Source organism: Poeciliopsis prolifica, unplaced genomic scaffold, assembly GCF_027474105.1.
Source record: "Poeciliopsis prolifica strain line A6 unplaced genomic scaffold, Auburn_PproV2 SCAFFOLD063, whole genome shotgun sequence".
NCBI lineage: Eukaryota > Metazoa > Chordata > Actinopteri > Cyprinodontiformes > Poeciliidae > Poeciliopsis > Poeciliopsis prolifica.
The window spans coordinates 1500214-1518815 of NW_026562438.1; the positions used below are offsets into that span (position 1 = coordinate 1500214).

Sequence of the window (18602 nt, forward strand, 5' to 3'; positions counted from 1 at the left end):
AGTTTCCAACATTTTTAAGCAAAAAGTGACATTTTGCTGACATGGTCCAGACCTAAATGCTGACTGAAGGCCTCAGAGTTCGTCCGTTTTATAGAGTCCATCTCAACTTACTGAATGTTTGTCCTCACTTTTCTTCACTAAGTAATAATTATTACATATCATCACTTCCATCTCTTCTTGGTGTCAATAGTTTGTTTTACTGATGCTATGAAGTGGGTTTAAATCTTTACAGTTCCAGCTCCACTTTCTTTCCCACCATCGATCTAAAGAACAACTCAATGAGATGGTGTCAAAAGTGATATTAACACAGAAACATCCCCCGCTGGCTGAAATGAGGTCATTAAACTCATTCTTTCTACTTTTTCTGCAGCCTCTTGCTTCCATAGGATGTTTCCCAGCTAACGTGCTGGATTCTACTTCCTACTTGGAAATTTTCAAAATAAATGTCCCTAGAACAAAAAATATGCATAATACAAAATAAAACAAAAACATATGTTAGGGATTTGGGATCTTAGGGTTTCTTCCTCCAGATGGACTTTGGTCTGTTTCTGGTCTCAAACGTTTCCATTTGCGCTTGAGGAATTAAGACGATCCCAAACGCTTCCCAAAGAGGCCGTCCTGCTCTGAGCTCTCGGTACCAGAACTCATATTTGCTCTTTCCTCTGCATATCCTAACATGACAGTGAAAAGCTTTTGCACCTTGTAAAATAATTTCAGTCCCAGGAAGAGGCCAAAACATAAGAAGTGATCACAACAAGCTGATTCTTCAACCCGAGGCTCATGACGTCAAGGATTTCCCGCCACTTCTGGAACCCCAAAGAAACATCTGCAACCAGGTCAGCTAATGCTTTGCTAGCTAAAGTGGTCAAGGTAAGAAGTGATGCTTTAGAAAAGGATCAGAAAGAGAAAATCATAAACTTTATTAATAGAACGTTGAAACAAAGTGCTAAGATAAAGAAACGTTAAAATAAAGCATAAAAATCAACTCTAAATAAAAAACTGAGTAAAATCAGGTGTCAGTTTTACATATTTTCACTCATTGGTCGAAAGTCAATGAGTGAAAATAAGTTTTCAGTGTCAGATGGAGGAAATTCTCTGACTGTCAGAAAAGCTCTGGAGGCTCCATCCTGTTTTACTTCCAACAGAGATTTGGGACAAACCAGGTCCTGATCCAGGGTTTGGAGCCTCCTCCAGGTCAGGAGGAGGCTCCAAACCCTGGATAAGGAGCTTATGGATCCTGATCAACGATCACAGTTTCTACAGTTGATTTTATATTTCTGCTCTCGTTTGAAACGGCTGTTTGGTTTTGTTCCTCATCGACAGAAAAACAATCTTCCTGCTGTGACCGTTCTGGTTCTGGTTCTGATCCTGGTTCTGGTTCAAGTCCTGGTCTTGGTTCCTGGTCCAGGTCCTGGTTCCTGGTCTTGGTTTCTGGTTCTGGTTCTGGTTCAGGTTCAGGTCCTGGTCCTGGTTCTGGTTCTGCAGGTCGTTGACCTTCCTGTCTGTTCCAGAATTCCGGCTGGACGGTTCCTCCTTCGGCTGTTCCTGAGGGAAGTTACACACAGTTACACCGGAAAACCGGTGGCATCTTCAAAATAAAAGCACGAGGACGGAGCCACAGGGGTTTCATCTGTTTCTTCTTACTGATTTTCTGATGCTGAAATACTTCTTTTTTCTAACAAATAATAATAATAATTACAATAATAATAAGACCTATTAACATAAAAATGACCTTCGAAAGTGGTGTCAGATTTTGTTTTCTCTTAATTTGAAAACCGGAAGTGCGCTGCGGTGTGTTTACGGGGAGTTTGACATCAGCTCCTGGTTGAGGCGGGATCCGCTGATGGGAACTGAGTCAGAACTTCCCGGATTGTCCGCCATAAATCCAGTCAGGAGAAGAATATTCCTGGGTCACGTTACTGGCCCGAACCGGTGCGGGAAGGCCAAGGTTCGGGAACCTAACGAGTCGCTGTGGGTCGCGGGTTTTCTCGCGGGATTATTCTTTGGACCAAAGTGGGAAAAGTTCTGGTTCCTACTGGTTCCGACTGTAGACGGACCGAAGGCTCAGCAGGAAAGTTCTGATGGTTCTGATCCAACTTCAGGTTATGTGAGTACAGATCCAAACCTCTGGTTCTATTTGGGTCAGAACTTTTTAGACAGAGTCCAGATCTAAAATCCCGGTTCTGGTTCTGGACATGGAGTCTGAAGGTTCTGATCCAATCAGCTGCTTTCCATTTCTAGAACCCATCCAGAACCAGCAGGAACACTTTGCAGGGTTCCGGATCTGGATTCTGGAGTTTCAGTCTGGAATGAGAAACAGGATCTTGTTGTGACAGATGATCATGTTCCTCAGATGCCATCCTTTGGATAGAGGAACATCTAAAACATGCAGTCTGAGGAACCGCTAACGGACAGAAACAACCAATCAGAGCCAGGAGGCGGGGCTCAGCGCTGCCAACCAAGCTCATGTCCTCACCGCTAAAGTGCTAATGGCAGAGAAACAAGAAACCGCTACAGGAAAACTTTTAACTTCTGTCATCAGTGGCTGTGATTACTAGCATTAGCATTCCGGACAAGCTATGCTAGCTATTGCTAGCATTGGGATCTTGTCACAGATTTCCAGTCTAAACATGTTAGCTTTGTTTCTGGATGCTAATGGCAGTGTTTGTTCTGACAGATTCTGGTTCCGGTCCAGGCCAGGCTCCTGCGAACTCTGAGGCAGCCATGCCGGTCCTGATGGGTCCCGGGGGGAGCCCGGCGGCGCTGCAGGTCGACCCGGCCGACCTCCCGGCTCTGGAGATCAAACTGGTGGCGCTGGTGGTTCTGCTGTCCGTCACGCTGCTGTTCGGGTTCGTCCCGCTCTGCGTCGTCAGGGCAGCGCTGTTGCGGCACAGACCCAGGTACCGGCCCGGTTCTGCTCCGTCTGGAGTCCGGACCATTCAGCTGAGCAATGCTGAGGCTGTGTGTGTGTGTGTGTGTGTGTGTGTGTGTGTGTGTGTGTGTGTGTGTGTGTGTGTGTGTGTGTGTGTGTTTCAGAGCGCCGGCCGCCTGCTGGCCCTGATCAGCTGTTTCTCTGGAGGCGTCTTCATGGCCACCTGCCTGCTGGACCTGCTGCCCGACTTCCTGCAGAGCATCGGCGAGGCGTTCAGGGACGCTGGATCAAAGTACGACCAACACTAAGAAACAAGCCCCTGGTCACCAGGCCAGGTCTACGGCGCCCCCTGGGGGACATGGAGGATGTTTTAATACTGAAAGTTTCTGTTGTTTGGGTTTCGTAGTTTGTTAAAATCTGGATAATGAGATCAAACATAGTGTTTTATGTTTGATCTCATTGTCCAGTTAAAAAGTTCTCAGTGGTTGTTTCCAGTGGTTCCCAGTAGTTCCGGTTCCCAGTTGTTTCCAGTTGTTCTCAGTGGATTCCAGTTGTTCCCAGTTATTTCCAGTGGTTCCCAGTTGTTCCCAGTGGTTCCCAGTTGTTCCCAGTGGTTGCCAGTTGTTCCCAGTTGTTTCCAGTGGTTCCGGTTCCCAGTGGTTCCCAGTTGTTCTCAGTGGATTCCAGTTGTTTCCAGTTGTTTCCAGTGGTTCCGGTTCCCAGTTGTTCCCAGTTGTTTCTCAGTGGTTTCCAGTTGTTCCCAGTTGTTTCCAGTTGTTTCCAGTGGTTCCCAGTTGTTCCCAGTTCCCAGTTGTTTCCAGTGGTTCCCAGTTGTTCCCAGTTGTTCCCAGTTGTTTCCAGTGGTTCCGGTTCCCAGTTGTTCCCAGTTGTTCTCAGTGGTTTCCAGTTGTTTCCAGTGGTTCCCAGTTGTTTCCAGTGGTTCCCAGTTGTTTCCAGTGGTTCCCAGTGGTTCCCCGTTGTTCCCAGTTGTTTCCAGTGGTTCCCAGTTGTTTCCAGTGTTCCCAGTTGTTTCCAGTGGTTCCCAGTTGTTTCCAGTGGTTCCCAGTGGTTCCCAGTTGTTTCCAGTGGTTTCCAGTTGTTTCCAGTTGTTCTCAGTGGATTCCAGTGGTTTCCAGTGGTTCCCAGTTGTTTCCAGTGGTTCCCAGTTGTTTCCAGTGGTTCCCAGTTGTTTCCAGTGGTTCCCAGTTGTTCCCATTGGTTTCCAGTTGTTTCCAGTGGTTCCCAGTTGTTTCCAGTGGTTCCCAGTTGTTTCCAGTGGTTCCCAGTTGTTCCCAGTGGTTTCCAGTGTTCCAGTTTTTTCCAGTGGTTTCCAGTTGTTCTCAGTGGATTCCAGTTGTTCCCAGTGGTTTCCAGTTGTTTCCAGTGGTTCCCAGTTGTTTCCAGTGGTTCCCAGTTGTTTCCAGTGGTTCCCAGTTGTTTCCAGTGGTTCCCAGTTGTTTCCAGTGGTTCCCAGTTGTTCCCATTGGTTTCCAGTTGTTTCCAGTGGTTCCCAGTTGTTTCCAGTGGTTCCCAGTTGTTTCCAGTGGTTCCCAGTTGTTCCCAGTGGTTTCCAGTGGTTCCCAGTTTTTTCCAGTGGTTTCCAGTTGTTCTCAGTGGTTTCCAGTTGTTCCCAGTGGTTTCCAGTTGTTTCCAGTGGTTCCCAGTTGTTTCCAGTGGTTCCCAGTTGTTTCCAGTGGTTCCCAGTTGTTTCCAGTGGTTCCCAGTTGTTTCCAGTGGTTCCCAGTTGTTCCAGTGGTTCCCAGTTGTTTCCAGTGGTTCCCAGTTGTTTCCAGTGGTTCCCAGTTGTTTCCAGTGGTTTCCAGTTTCCCAGTTGTTTCCAGTGGTTCCCAGTTGTTTCCAGTGGTTCCCAGTTGTTTCCAGTGGTTCCCAGTTGTTTCCAGTGGTTTCCAGTTGTTTCCAGTGGTTCCCAGTTGTTTCCAGTGGTTCCAGTTGTTTCCAGTGGTTCCCAGTTGTTTCCAGTGGTTCCAGTTGTTTCCAGTGGTTCCCAGTTGTTTCCAGTGGTTCCCAGTTGTTCCCAGTGGTTCCCAGTTGTTTCCAGTGGTTCCCAGTTGTTTCCAGTGGTTTCCAGTGGTTCCCAGTTGTTTCCAGTGGTTCCCAGTTGTTTCCAGTGGTTCCCAGTTGTTTCCAGTGGTTTCCAGTGGTTCCCAGTTGTTTCCAGTGGTTCCAGTTGTTTCCAGTGGTTCCCAGTTGTTTCCAGTGGTTTCCAGTGGTTCCCAGTTGTTTCCAGTGGTTCCCAGTTGTTTCCAGTGGTTCCCAGTTGTTTCCAGTGGTTCCCAGTTGTTTCCAGTGGTTTCCAGTTGTTCTCAGTGGATTCCAGTTGTTCCCAGTGGTTTCCAGTTGTTTCCAGTGGTTCCCGTTGTTTCCAGTTGTTTCCAGTGGTTCCCAGTTGTTTCCCAGTGTTCCCAGTTGTTTCCAGTGGTTCCCAGTTGTTTCCAGTGGTTCCCAGTTGTTCCCAGTTGTTTCCAGTGGTTGCCAGTTGTTCCCAGTTGTTTCCAGTGGTTCCCAGTGTTTCCAGTGGTTCCCAGTTGTTCCCAGTGGTTCCCAGTTGTTTCCAGTTGTTTCCAGTTGTTCCAGTGGTTCCCGTTGTTCCCAGTGGTTCCCAGTGTTCCCGTTGTTCCCAGTGTTCCCAGTTGTTCCAGTTGTTTCCAGTTGTTTCCAGTGGTTCCCAGTTGTTTCCAGTGGTTCCCAGTTGTTCCCAGTTGTTTCCAGTTGTTTCCAGTTGTTCCCAGTGGTTCCCAGTTGTTCCAGTGGTTCCCAGTTGTTCCCAGTGGTTCCCAGTTGTTTCCAGTTGTTCCCAGTTGTTTCCAGTGGTTCCCAGTTGTTCCCAGTGTTTCCAGTTGTTCCAGTGGTTCCCGTTGTTCCAGTGGTTCCCAGTGGTTCCCAGTTGTTTCCAGTTGTTCCAGTTGTTTCCAGTGGTTCCCAGTTGTTCCCAGTGGTTTCCAGTTTGTTCCAGTGGTTCCCAGTTGTTTCCAGTGGTTTCCAGTGTTTCCAGTGGTTCCCAGTGGTTTCCAGTGGTTCCCAGTTGTTCCAGTGGTTCCCAGTGTTTCCAGTTGTTTCCAGTTGTTCCAGTGGTTCCGTTGTTCCCAGTTGTTCCAGTTGTTTCCAGTTGTTCCCAGTTGTTTCCAGTGGTTCCCAGTTGTTCCCAGTTGTTTCCAGTTGTTCCCAGTTGTTTCCAGTTGTTCCCAGTGGTTCCCGGTTGTTCCCAGTGGTTCCCAGTTGTTCCAGTTGTTCCCAGTTGTTTCCAGTGGTTCCCAGTTGTTTCCAGTGGTTTCCAGTTGTTCCCAGTGGTTCCCAGTTGTTTCCAGTTGTTCCCAGTTGTTTCCAGTGGTTCCCAGTTGTTCCAGTGGTTTCCAGTTGTTCCCAGTGGTTCCCAGTTGTTTCCAGTTGTTCCCAGTGGTTTCCAGTTGTTCCCAGTGGTTCCCAGTTGTTCCAGTTGTTCCCAGTTGTTTCCAGTGGTTCCCAGTTCCCAGTGGTTTCCAGTTGTTCCCAGTGGTTCCCAGTTGTTTCCAGTGGTTCCCAGTTGTTCCAGTGGTTCCCAGTTGTTTCCAGTGTTCCCAGTTGTTTCCAGTGGTTCCCGGTTGTTCCCAGTGGTTCCCAGTTGTTCCCAGTGGTTCCTAGTGGTCCCGGTTCTGAGGTGTGTGTTTGCTCTTCCAGCTCCAGTTCCCTCTGCCGGAGTTCATCGTGGCCATGGGTTTCTTCCTGGTTCTGGTTCTGGAGCAGATCGTCCTGGCCTTCAGCGACCCGTCTCCGGCCCAGCTGGAGGAGCGCCGGGCCCTGATGGCGGACTCCGGCGCCCAGGCGGCCGACGGCGGCCCGGCCCGGCGGCGGCGTGGCTCCGTGGAGCCGGCGGGGCCCCTGCATGCGACCCCGGGCTCCCAGTCGGCGCTGCGGGCCTTCGTGCTGGTGTTCTCGCTGTCGCTGCACTCGGTGCTGGAGGGGCTGGCGGTGGGGCTGCTGCCGCGCGGCCAGGAAGTGCTGGAGGTCTGCCTGGCGCTGCTCATCCATAAGAGCGTCATCGCGTTCTCGCTCAGCGCGGCGCTGTCCCAGGCCCGGCTGCGGCGCGCCGTGGTGTCCGGCGGCCTGCTGGCCTTCGCCATCATGTCGCCGCTGGGCATCGCGCTGGGCGTGGGGCTCACGGAGAGCCGCATGTCGCCGCAGCACCGGCTGGCGCGCAGCACGCTGCAGGGTCTGGCGGCCGGCACCTTCCTCTACATCACCTTCATGGAGATCCTGCCGCACGAGCTGGCCGCCGGCCGCGGCCGCATCCCCAAGGTGGCCATGATGCTGCTGGCTTCGCCGCCGTCACCGGAGTCCTCTTCATCAAGCTGTGACCATGGCGACGGGGAGAGCCAGAACCTTCTGACGGAAGAGGCATCTGTCCGTGACACAGGATCTTTGTTTTTGTATTTTATCACAATGACAGACAGATCAATCACAAACATTACAGAAAAATACAAATATCAGCAAATATTGTCATCAAATCCCCTTGGAAACGACTAGAAGTAAAAAATAAAAATAATGATGAATTAATTCGAGGCCCTGAAATAAACTTAAACTATTGAACTGTTTAAATTGAGAGGCAGCATTTATGAATATAATCATTAGAACATCGAGTAAAAATTCACATTTCTTTCTTTGATAACTAAACCAAACTGAATGTTTTGTAAATAAAATCCACATTTATATTTTTACAAGTTACAAAGTTGATCCCAAAAGTTTAATACTTTATTACATTAGTAAAATAAAAACCACAATTCTCAACATTAAAATTCTCTCTTAAAAACTCATTTGAAGGATTTATGTTATTTCAAACTGTAATTTTTTATGTTTAGGAGGAATTGGGAATTTCAAATAATTTGTCCTAATTTTGACTATCATAGATTTGTTAACATTTTGTAAGAGAAATGTGATTCTTGTTCTTCTGGGTTTCTATTATTTATAGAATATTGATTCATAAACCTGTAGCTGCATTTATTATCTCTAATGTCCACCTGCTCAGTTTTATCTCCTGGAGTCTTGGAATAAAAAAAATAAAGAAATGAGGTCAATAGTTTTTACCAGACAGGATGAGGACATGAGATGAGGACATGAGGGATCCTGCATAAAACCTTCTTATGATTCATCAGGGAACAATCAGTTCCATATTCCTATTAAATCCTCCAAACTGAGAATATCAGCATTTCCATCCAGTAAAGGAGGAATTGGCCAGATGAGTTTATTCCACCAATTGTCCAGGAATATAGATGTTGTGGCACATAGAGCGGCTCCACAGTGGGACATTGTGGGACACTATAGGACATTATGGGACATTATGGGACACTATAGGACATTATGGGCTTTTAACTTCCACTGTAACAAAACCTACTGATGGAAACTAGAGAGTTTAGATCATTCAAAATCACTTTCAATAACGAATTAATAGCTCCAACCTTTTGAAATCCAGACGCCGCCATAACGAACCAAACAAGATCAGCACTTCTTAAAACGGCCTGAAGACATTTCATTTTTAAACTACATTCATGATTTCGAAGTTGATGCCTTGATGTCACCGTCCTCATTATGTTTTAGCAAATGTGTTTATTTTCCAAATAAAGTTCAAATTTATTCTGTTAATCTGCTTTATGAGATTTGGACGGACGGCTCAGGAAGATGCAGGAAACATCAGTTTTTTGTTCATAATGTTCTGCCAATAACATCAAGTCTCTGTGAAGCCAATTATTTCAGGTTTTGCCACATTTATCAATATTGTCTTGTAAATATTTATTACGCTGGTAGCTCTACATTTAGTGATCCACAAGTACGTAATTTTATTTTTAACTGGCATATTGGAAATGTAAGAATCAGAACAGTTATGGATCCTCATAATTTCACATTCAGTTAAATTGATCTGCAGCCTGAGAGAAAACTATTAATTTAGAGATGGAGGAATTTGTTCTTAATGTTTTAGGAAGAGGTTGTTGTTTGCAAAGGTAATTTCATTAAGTTATTTAACTTTAACTAAAGGAAGTGAATCAACCTGCTGTGCCAAACATGATCACTTCCTGTGAAACATGATCACTTCCTGTGAAACATGATCACTTCCTGTGACACATGATCACTTCCTGTGAAACATGATCACTTCCTGTGACACATGATCACTTCCTGTGACCATGATCACTTCCTGTGAAACATGATCACTTCCTGTGACACATGATCACTTCCTGTGACACATGATCACTTCCTGTGAAACATGATCACTTCCTGTGACACATGATCACTTCCTGTACGGCACAAATATATTCAACTTTCATGACGTCACTGTGTGTTTGTACAACCAGCTGTTATAAATTTCTCCTAATTTACATAAAACAATGTAAAACTTCAGGAGGCAAAAATCACCAGGCACCACAGCGCCCCCTGTTGAACTGCAGAGTGGTGTACAGATGGATAAAAACAAATAGTTTCAGATATTAAAAAAATATAGAAATATTTATATATTCTGGTTTTATTTTAGTGATTAAATGTTTGTTTCCTCCTCTTTTGTGTATTTCTGCACCCTGACTGAATATTCTGTATATTCTATGAAAAAAACATTTGAAAACTTTGTGTTTTTTGGTCACAACGTGTCAATGACCAGAAACCAGAATGGTTCTGTTCTGGTTCTGGATCTTGAGACCAGCTGCTCTCATCCCTCCCAGAGGAACATGAATTCATCTATTTCCTGATTAGAAAAAATCAGATTTAATCGTTAAATCGCAGTGACCCAGTTCATATATTTGTCAAACCGGATTTCAACGTGTCCCGCATGCGCAGTAGAGGGCAGTAGAGGGCGCAGTGACGTCAGCATCCTCCATGTTCTGCCAACCGCCAGAGAAGGAAGCGCCCACAGAATGGAGAGATTAGGCCGCTAAGCGGTGATGGTTACATTGAGAGGAGAGCAAAGCCATGTGTGCAACGTATGGTGGTGGCAGTATTATGCTCTGGGGCTTTTTGGCAGTCTTGTATAGTAACAAAGTAAAAATACTTCACTACTTTACTTAAGTATATTTTAGAGTACTTCATACTTTCCTCGAGTAAGAACATTTTTTGATAACTTTCGCTTTTACTTCACTACATTTCCGAACTTAATTTTATACTTTTACTCGATACATTTTCAATGTGTGGTTTAGTTAGTCGTTACAAAAAACGAGAGAGAAACACAAATGTTATGACCAACCAACTGACCGACTGCAACAAAGCCTGCTTGCCTGGGCTTGTTCATCTCCAACAGGATGCTCAGGTTTCTCCTCCCCACCTACGTCACAAAGTCCAGCAAACAGTCTGATTGGTTAGTTCTCCGTTTGGTCTGTGCCGTTAAAATGTTCGTTTTTGCAGCTTTGGTTTCTGAGATATTAAAATGATTTTTTAGGCCATCCAGAGTCACCATCCCCCCATTTTGCTCCAAAACAAACCAAAGTGGGCTGGTTCATTAATGCTCCGTTTGTGCCGTTAAAACAAACGCAGCAAAGTTGTTTTCAATGTGGATTTTGACTGTTCCAATATCCGGTGTGAGCGGCGTCTAACTCGAGGTTGATCCGATTCATGAACGCTAATTTGGGCCAGCCGGTCTCTGGTCTCCTCCTTCCTCAAGGTGTCGGAGTTTCACTCAGGGAGAGTCAATAAATTTTACATCCAAACTCTCCAGAGAAACTCATGGAAATAGATTTCTTGCCTTGTGACCAACTGACACTAAATTCATGCAGTTACACGAGACACACTGTTCTCTAGTGAATTTTTAGTCATACTCAATATTTTCAGTAATTGTAATCTTAAAAAGTAGATATTTGGATGGCCTAAAAAATCATTTTTAATATCTCGGAAACCAAAGCTGCACAAACGAACATTTTAACAGCACAAACCAATCAGACTATTTGCTGGATTATTTGAGTAGGTGGTGTCAGCTTCATGGAGGTCTGTTTCCTTCTCCCATTAAACACCAAGTTAACTAAAAGCTCTCCTCTTCAGATGCCAATAAGCTGCATTTCCCTCCCAATTCTTTTTCTTTTGCATAATGACCAGTTGTTGCACCTATAGTGTGTGAAGTAGAGGAATCCTAACGGGGTTTTTTTTATGTTTGCTGCATTTTCTGTACTGACTATTTATTTTTCTCATTTTCAGCACTGACCTTACTGAAAGGGAAAACTGGAGGCTTATAGAAACTTTGTATTTTCTGTCCTGGAGGGTTTACTAAGAAGCTGGTTCAGTTGTAAAGCAGGTTAAGTTAATCTAAAGCAGGTTAAGTTAACCTAAAGCAGGTTAAGTTAATCTAAAGCAGGTTAAGTTAACCTAAAGCAGGTTAAGTTAATCTAAAGCAGGTTAAGTTAACCTAAAGCAGGTTAAGTTAACCTAAAGCAGGTTAAGTTAATCTAAAGCAGGTTAAGTTAACCTAAAGTAGGTTAAGTTAATCTAAAGCAGGTTAAGTTAATCTAAGGTTAAGTTAACCCAGTGCTTCTCAAATAGTGGGGCGGGCCCCCTTTGGGGGGCGCGGTGCGATACCTGGGGGGGCGTGTGATCCTGGGGAACAGGCTTTTTTTTTTGGCCGTACTAGTATAAAGTGTAATTGCGCACAGTAGGCGGCAGTGGCGCTCTCATTGTTACTTCTGTCACGTTTGCGACAGTGCAACATTTTACGACTTACAAGACAACAGGTTTGCCTTGGTTAGCAGTGTTAAGTCAACAAAAAGCTCCGACTGCGTTCTGTCTATGGCCTCCATTATTCAACAACCCCCAACATGAAAAAGTTTTTCACAGGGATGAAAAGAAAAGCGGAGAGAGACAAAGATAATGAGACAACAGAAAGTCAACCGAAAGCTAAGAAGAGGAAATACGACGAAGCGTATTTAGCGCTTGGCTTCACTGTGACTACAGTTGGAGAAGAGGAAAGACCGGTGTGTTTGCTGTGTCTAAAAATGCTCGCAGCGGACAGCATGAAGCCAAATAAATTAGCGCGTCACTTAAATACGTTACATCCCAATCACGCCGATAAGCCGCTAGAGTTTTTTCAGCGAAAAAAAATGTTAATAAGGAAAAAAATGTTATGCAGAGATGGATAGTCACGGTGGGGAGTGGGGGGCGCGAATAGTTTTCTTCTTGCTAGGGGGGCGTAACGGAAAATAATTGAGAAGCACTGAGTTAATCTAAAGCAGGTTAAGTTAACCTAAAGCAGGTTAAGTTAACCTAAAGTAGGTTAAGTTAACTTAAAGCAGGTTAAGTTAACCTAAAGCAGGTTAAGTTAACCTAAAGTAGGTTAAGTTAACTTAAAGCAGGTTAAGTTAACCTAAAGCAGGTTAAGTTAACCTAAAGCAGGTTAAGTTAACCTAAAGCAGGTTAAGTTAACTTAAAGCAGGTTAAGTTAACCTAAAGCAGGTTAAGTTAATCTAAAGCAGGTTAAGTTAACCTAAAGCAGGATAAGTTAACCTTGTAGGTAAAGCACCTAATGTTCTTAACTAAATGATGCTGCAGGTTTATCTATTAGCAGGTTTCATTTTTCTCTGCACTTGGTTGTGTTCATTATTTTAAGTATATTTAACAAGTTTACCAAAATATAAAAAATGTCATTCAAACTGCATTTGCCTTGTTTTACTTTTTACTTTTCATTACATTACTGAGTTCATCCATTGTTACAGTAATTTCCAGACTTCAGTACAAAAACATTTCAGATACTTTAAGACTTTAACTCAAGCAACATTTCAATCAGTGACTTTTACTTTGACCAAAGTCATATTTTGGAGCGGTGCCGATACTTTTACTGGACTCTGAGATTTCACTACTTTATACAACACTGCTGTTTGGTTTCAGTTTGTGACCTTCAGCTCCCTAAGATCAAAGATCATCCAGATCTGAACGGGACAGGAAGAACTGAGCCGTGACCAGCAGCACACACACACACACACACACACACACACACACCATACACACACACACACCATACACACACACACACACCATACACACACACACACACACACACCATACACACACACCCACACCATACACACACACACACACACACACACACCATACACACACACCATACACACACACACACACCATACACACACACACCATACACACACACACACCATACACACACACCATACACACACACACCATACACACACACACCCACACCATACACACACACACACACACCATACACACACACCATACACACACACCATACACACACACCCACACCATACACACACACACACACACACACACCACACACACACACACCCATACACACACACACACACACCATACACACACACCATACACACACACACACCATACACACACACACACACCATACACACACACACACCATACACACACACACAAACACACACACACACACACCACACACACACACACACCATACACACACACACACACCATACACACACACACAACACACACACACACCACACACACACACCATACACACACACACACCATACACACACACACAAACACACACACACACACACCACACACACACACCCATACACACACACACACCATACACACACACACACCACACACACACACACACACACCATACACACACCACACACACCATACACACACACACACCACACACACACACAAACAACACACACACACCACACACACACCATACACACACACACACCATACACACACACACACACACCATACACACACACGCAAACACACACACACACCATACACACACACACACCATACACACACACACACACACACCATACACACACACACACCATACACACACACACACCATACACACACACACCATACACACACACACACCATACACACACACACACACCATACACACACACACCATACACACACACACACCATACACACACACACACACCATACACACACACACACACCATACACACACACACACACACACCATACACACACACCCATACACACACACACCATACACACACACACACACCATACACACACACACCATACCACACACACACCATACACACACACACACCATACACACACACCATACACACACACACCATACACACACACACACACACACACACACGCAAACACACACACACACACACCACACACACACACACCATACACACACACACACACCATACACACACACCATACACACACACACACACACACACCACACACACACACGCAAACACACACACACACACACCATACACACACACCATACACACACACACCCATACACACACACCATACACACACACATACACACACACCATACACACACACCATACACACACACGCAAACACACACACACACACACCATACACACACACACACACACACCACACACACACACACCATACACACACACCATACACACACCATACACACACACACACACCATGCACACACACACACACACCATACACACACACACACCATACACACACACGCAAACACACACACACCACACACACACACACCATACACACACACACACACCATACACACACACGCAAACACACACACACACACCCATACACACACACACACACCATACACACACACCATACACACACACACACCATACACACACACACCATACACACACACACACACCATACACACACACCATACACACACACACACCATACACACACACACACACCATACACACACACCATACACACACACACATACACACACACACACACACACACCACACACACACACAAACACACACACACACACCACACACACACACACACACACACACACACACACCATACACACACACCATACACACACACACACACACACACCATACACACACACGCAAACACACACACACCATACACACACACACCATACACACACACCATACACACACCATACACACACACACACATACACACACACCATACACACACACCATACACACACACGCAAACACACACACACACACACCATACACACACACCATACACACACACACACCATACACACACACCATACACACACACACACACACACCATACACACACACCATACACACACACACACCATACACACACACCATACACACACACCATACACACACACACCATACACACACATACACCATACACACACACACACCATACACACAACACACCATACACACACACACACCATACACACACACACACCATACACACACACACACCATACACACACACACACCATACACACACACACACCATACACACACACACACCATACACACACACACACACCATACACACACACACACCATAAAGTGTCTCTTCTTTCTCCCAGACTCACAGAGAAGCGCAACAAAAACTTTTTCACTAAAAAAAGGACAGAACATCGACTTGCAGAAACTTTAATCTGACTTTTAATCCAATAATCAGATTAAAATTAATCCAGCTGCTGTCTTGTAAAGATGATTTGAACTAACTGCTTCTGGCCCAGAAGCAGACAGGTGAGTCTCACCTGAGCTGTAGTGCAGCAGGTGGTACAGGCTGCAGCCGTCCACCAGCAGGCGGCTCCGGCCGAACCGAACCTCCCGGTAAATGTTCGGGTGTTGCTCCAGGAAGGAGGCCAGGCCCTGGACGCCCATCTCCGGTCTGAGCAGCTCGCAGGCCGATCGGCCTTTCATTCCTTCAGTTTCACTTTCCTGACATCAGAACGAGGTTCGGCCCGGACGGGTCCAACTGCTGCTGCTGGTGTCTTTCATATCAGAGACATGAACAGCAGCTTCATGGTGATTCAAATGACAGGAATTAGAAATGACCCTATTTTCAGATTGATATTCATAAATCAATCCAGAAGGTTTCTGTTCTGCAGAACTTTGTGTTGGTCTGGAGGAGCTGCAATCCAACAGGGTCTGAAAACTTTCACTGCTGTGGAAACGAAACCTAAGAGAAATGAAAACCGGAACCGGACGGTTCTGTCCGGGCGGGTCCGGTGGTTCGGTGTCACGGAACAGAATCAGTTCTGTAACGTTAGAATGTTGCTATAGAACCGTGACCATCCCGTTCAGGTGGGGGCGGTAGTGAGCTGATTTCCAGGAGTTGGTCAAGTTCCCCTTCATGCTCCAATTCAAATTAAAAATACTAAAAATTTCAAATCTTTGATTATTGTGTTTAAAACAAACAACATTTTCATGAAACGAAAAAAACAACAATTCATTGAAGCTCCCAAGGCGATCAGGTTCATAACTTATTGGGTCTAATATTGTTGATTTAGGAAACAGCAGAAATAAGAACATTTCCTACTTCAATTAAATCCTTCCTGTCTGTAATTGAAGCTCCAGTCTGTTGACTGAAACATTGCTGAACGTTTGTGACCCGAACTCAATTATATCAAAATTCATATGACTTATAGAAAATACATATTGTTGTGTGACTGAACACTTTCCGTTTAGGAGTATGTCATCTTAAAAACATACATCAACTGTTTATCTTTTTCAGTTTGCTCCATTCTGAAGTCAGGGCCTCAGAATTCATTCCACGGGCCACCAATGGCCCGAGAGCCACCCTTTGGGTACCCAGGTTTCAACTACTGAAGTCAAGGGATGGACAAGTTTATCTCTGTTGCAATGTGACGTCACTGCAAGCTAACGCAGCTCACTAGCGCCACCATCTGGATGAAATCATCTTCGGGTTTGTTGGAATAAGAATTTTAAAGTAGCACAATTGTACATAAGTTAACTTTTAGGTTAAGACAAACTTAGATACAGATCCAAACTGGGACAGCTGGTGACTCTCTGAACGCAGAGGATTCTACAGAAAACAGCCTAGAATCTCTTTAGACAGAGAGTCTGTCTGCCAGGCAGTTAACAAATTCCTGAGCATGGTTCAAAAGTTCACTAGGATCTTAAACTTTTTATAAATAATTTTATCTATATTAGAATTAACTATATTTCTTTAAGCATGTTTTTAATTAGTTACTTATTAGATCCAACTTATAGTCATTATTTAGCATTACATTTTGTGCAAGCTTGGTTAAAAATACAAACTACTTTCTTGTGGAAACATTTTGAGGCACAGATAGCGCTGCAGCTGCAATCATATATCAAACTGGACAGCGGCTGATACGAGAAGGGTTTGCCGTATATCTGCTTTTGGGCTCTTTAGCAGGAGGTAATAAAATTAACATTAAGACAGCCCACACAAAGGAAAACACACCTCCTAATGCATATATTCAAATGAGGAGAATACGCAGTCTATAAATGATTTGTTTCACAGCAGAAGTTGGAATCTCTTTGTGCTGAGTGAGAGTTTCCCGGAGGATGCATCTTCTGTTTGTCTTTTTTTACTCAGTTCTTTGTCTCTGTTTTGTCATGTCTTGGACTTTTGATGTTCTAGGTGAGATGCTTATTGTAACATTCTTCTTGGATTGATTTTCTCTGGATAAAACTCTGAATATCTGAAGTCTGACGTCCTATGATTGCTCTTTTCTCTCTGCACACTTACACAGACACAGGAATTCGGGACAAATAATTAATTAACGAGCTAATCAAGTTATTCCTCTTTTTAATTCTTAACAGGTTCAATCAAGTTCACCTCTGCAGCTAACAGGAAGGGCGACAGACCGCTGGCAGCATCAAGCCCCAAAAGATGCGACTGAGGAGCAGATTTAGAAGAACACAGGAAGCTACAGAATCTGTTTAAACTGTGAGCTGCACTAAGTAAATAATAGAGAGAAGATCAAATTCATGCTGAGAGTGAAAATCCTTCCTAAAGGTGAAAATATATCACAGATTTCAAGAGAAAATTAAAACAGGAGACATGAATAAGATAGGAAGCAGCGCCCCCTTCACTTCGGAGTGCAACGGTCCCATTTCCATATAAGGTCTGAGGCTGCCAGCGGTCCGTCGGCCTTCCTGTTAGCTGCAGGTTTCCTGGCCTTCCTGTTAGCTGCAGCCTGGTGAACTGTTGTTGTTTTTAATTACCATCAAATACAACAGACATGATCTCGGCATCAAACCTGAAAACTTGAAGAAGCCGATCCAGGCTGCTTCTGTATCCACCGAGAGAATAAAAGAAAGAAAAAACAAAACAACAAACCATCAGGGTTTCCAGCACTTTCAGATTGTTTATCATATTATTCACTTCTGCATCTGGTTGTTTGTCCATAAATTTTAGTGATGAGAAGAAGCGACAGAGTTCCTTGTAAAAAGTGGAGAAAGATGGTTTGGCTTTAAGAAAACGACTTTATGAATAAAACTAATTATTACAATTAGTAACCTTTCAATTGTTTTTCTTTTCTCAGAGTAATAATGTCTTTCTTAGAAAATTCTGGTAAGTTTGGAATAATAGGAAAGCCAGTAATGCACATCATCTCACAAAGCTTTAAAACCCACATTCATAGAAAACATCTTCAGTCGACTCAACATCACGTCACAAATAAACAAGCCTTATAATCCAAGTCTGAGGAATTCCTTCAAGGTTAAACACCTGGAAAGTTTTGAAGTGGACTTCCTCGGCTTTTGGAGGAACGGGAAGATTTAATCATTTGTTCACATTATTTCCTTTTCAATCTTTGAGAAGAAATGAGAAATAAAATTTGGATTTGATACAAAAGGAAACAAAGTACTAGTAAAGCACTTTGTTTTTCTAATTTTTGAGTTTTTAGTTCATTATCTGTGATACTGTGCCCATTAATCAGAAGTCCAGGTAG

At 44.2% G+C, this 18602-nt stretch overlaps 1 protein-coding gene across 1 annotated transcript; it reads left to right on the forward strand.

Moving 5' to 3' along the window:
• The first annotated feature begins 1819 nt into the window (after positions 1–1819).
• LOC129380011 (zinc transporter ZIP1-like) lies at positions 1820–7334 on the forward strand. Its single transcript, XM_055060975.1, is given in 6 exon segments — positions 1820–2107; positions 2678–2928; positions 3037–3164; positions 6482–6500; positions 6548–7175; positions 7178–7334. Coding segments are annotated over 5 exon segments (1026 nt in total). The 5' UTR covers positions 1820–2107; positions 2678–2724; the 3' UTR covers positions 7225–7334.
• Positions 7335–18602: the final 11268 nt, after the last annotated feature.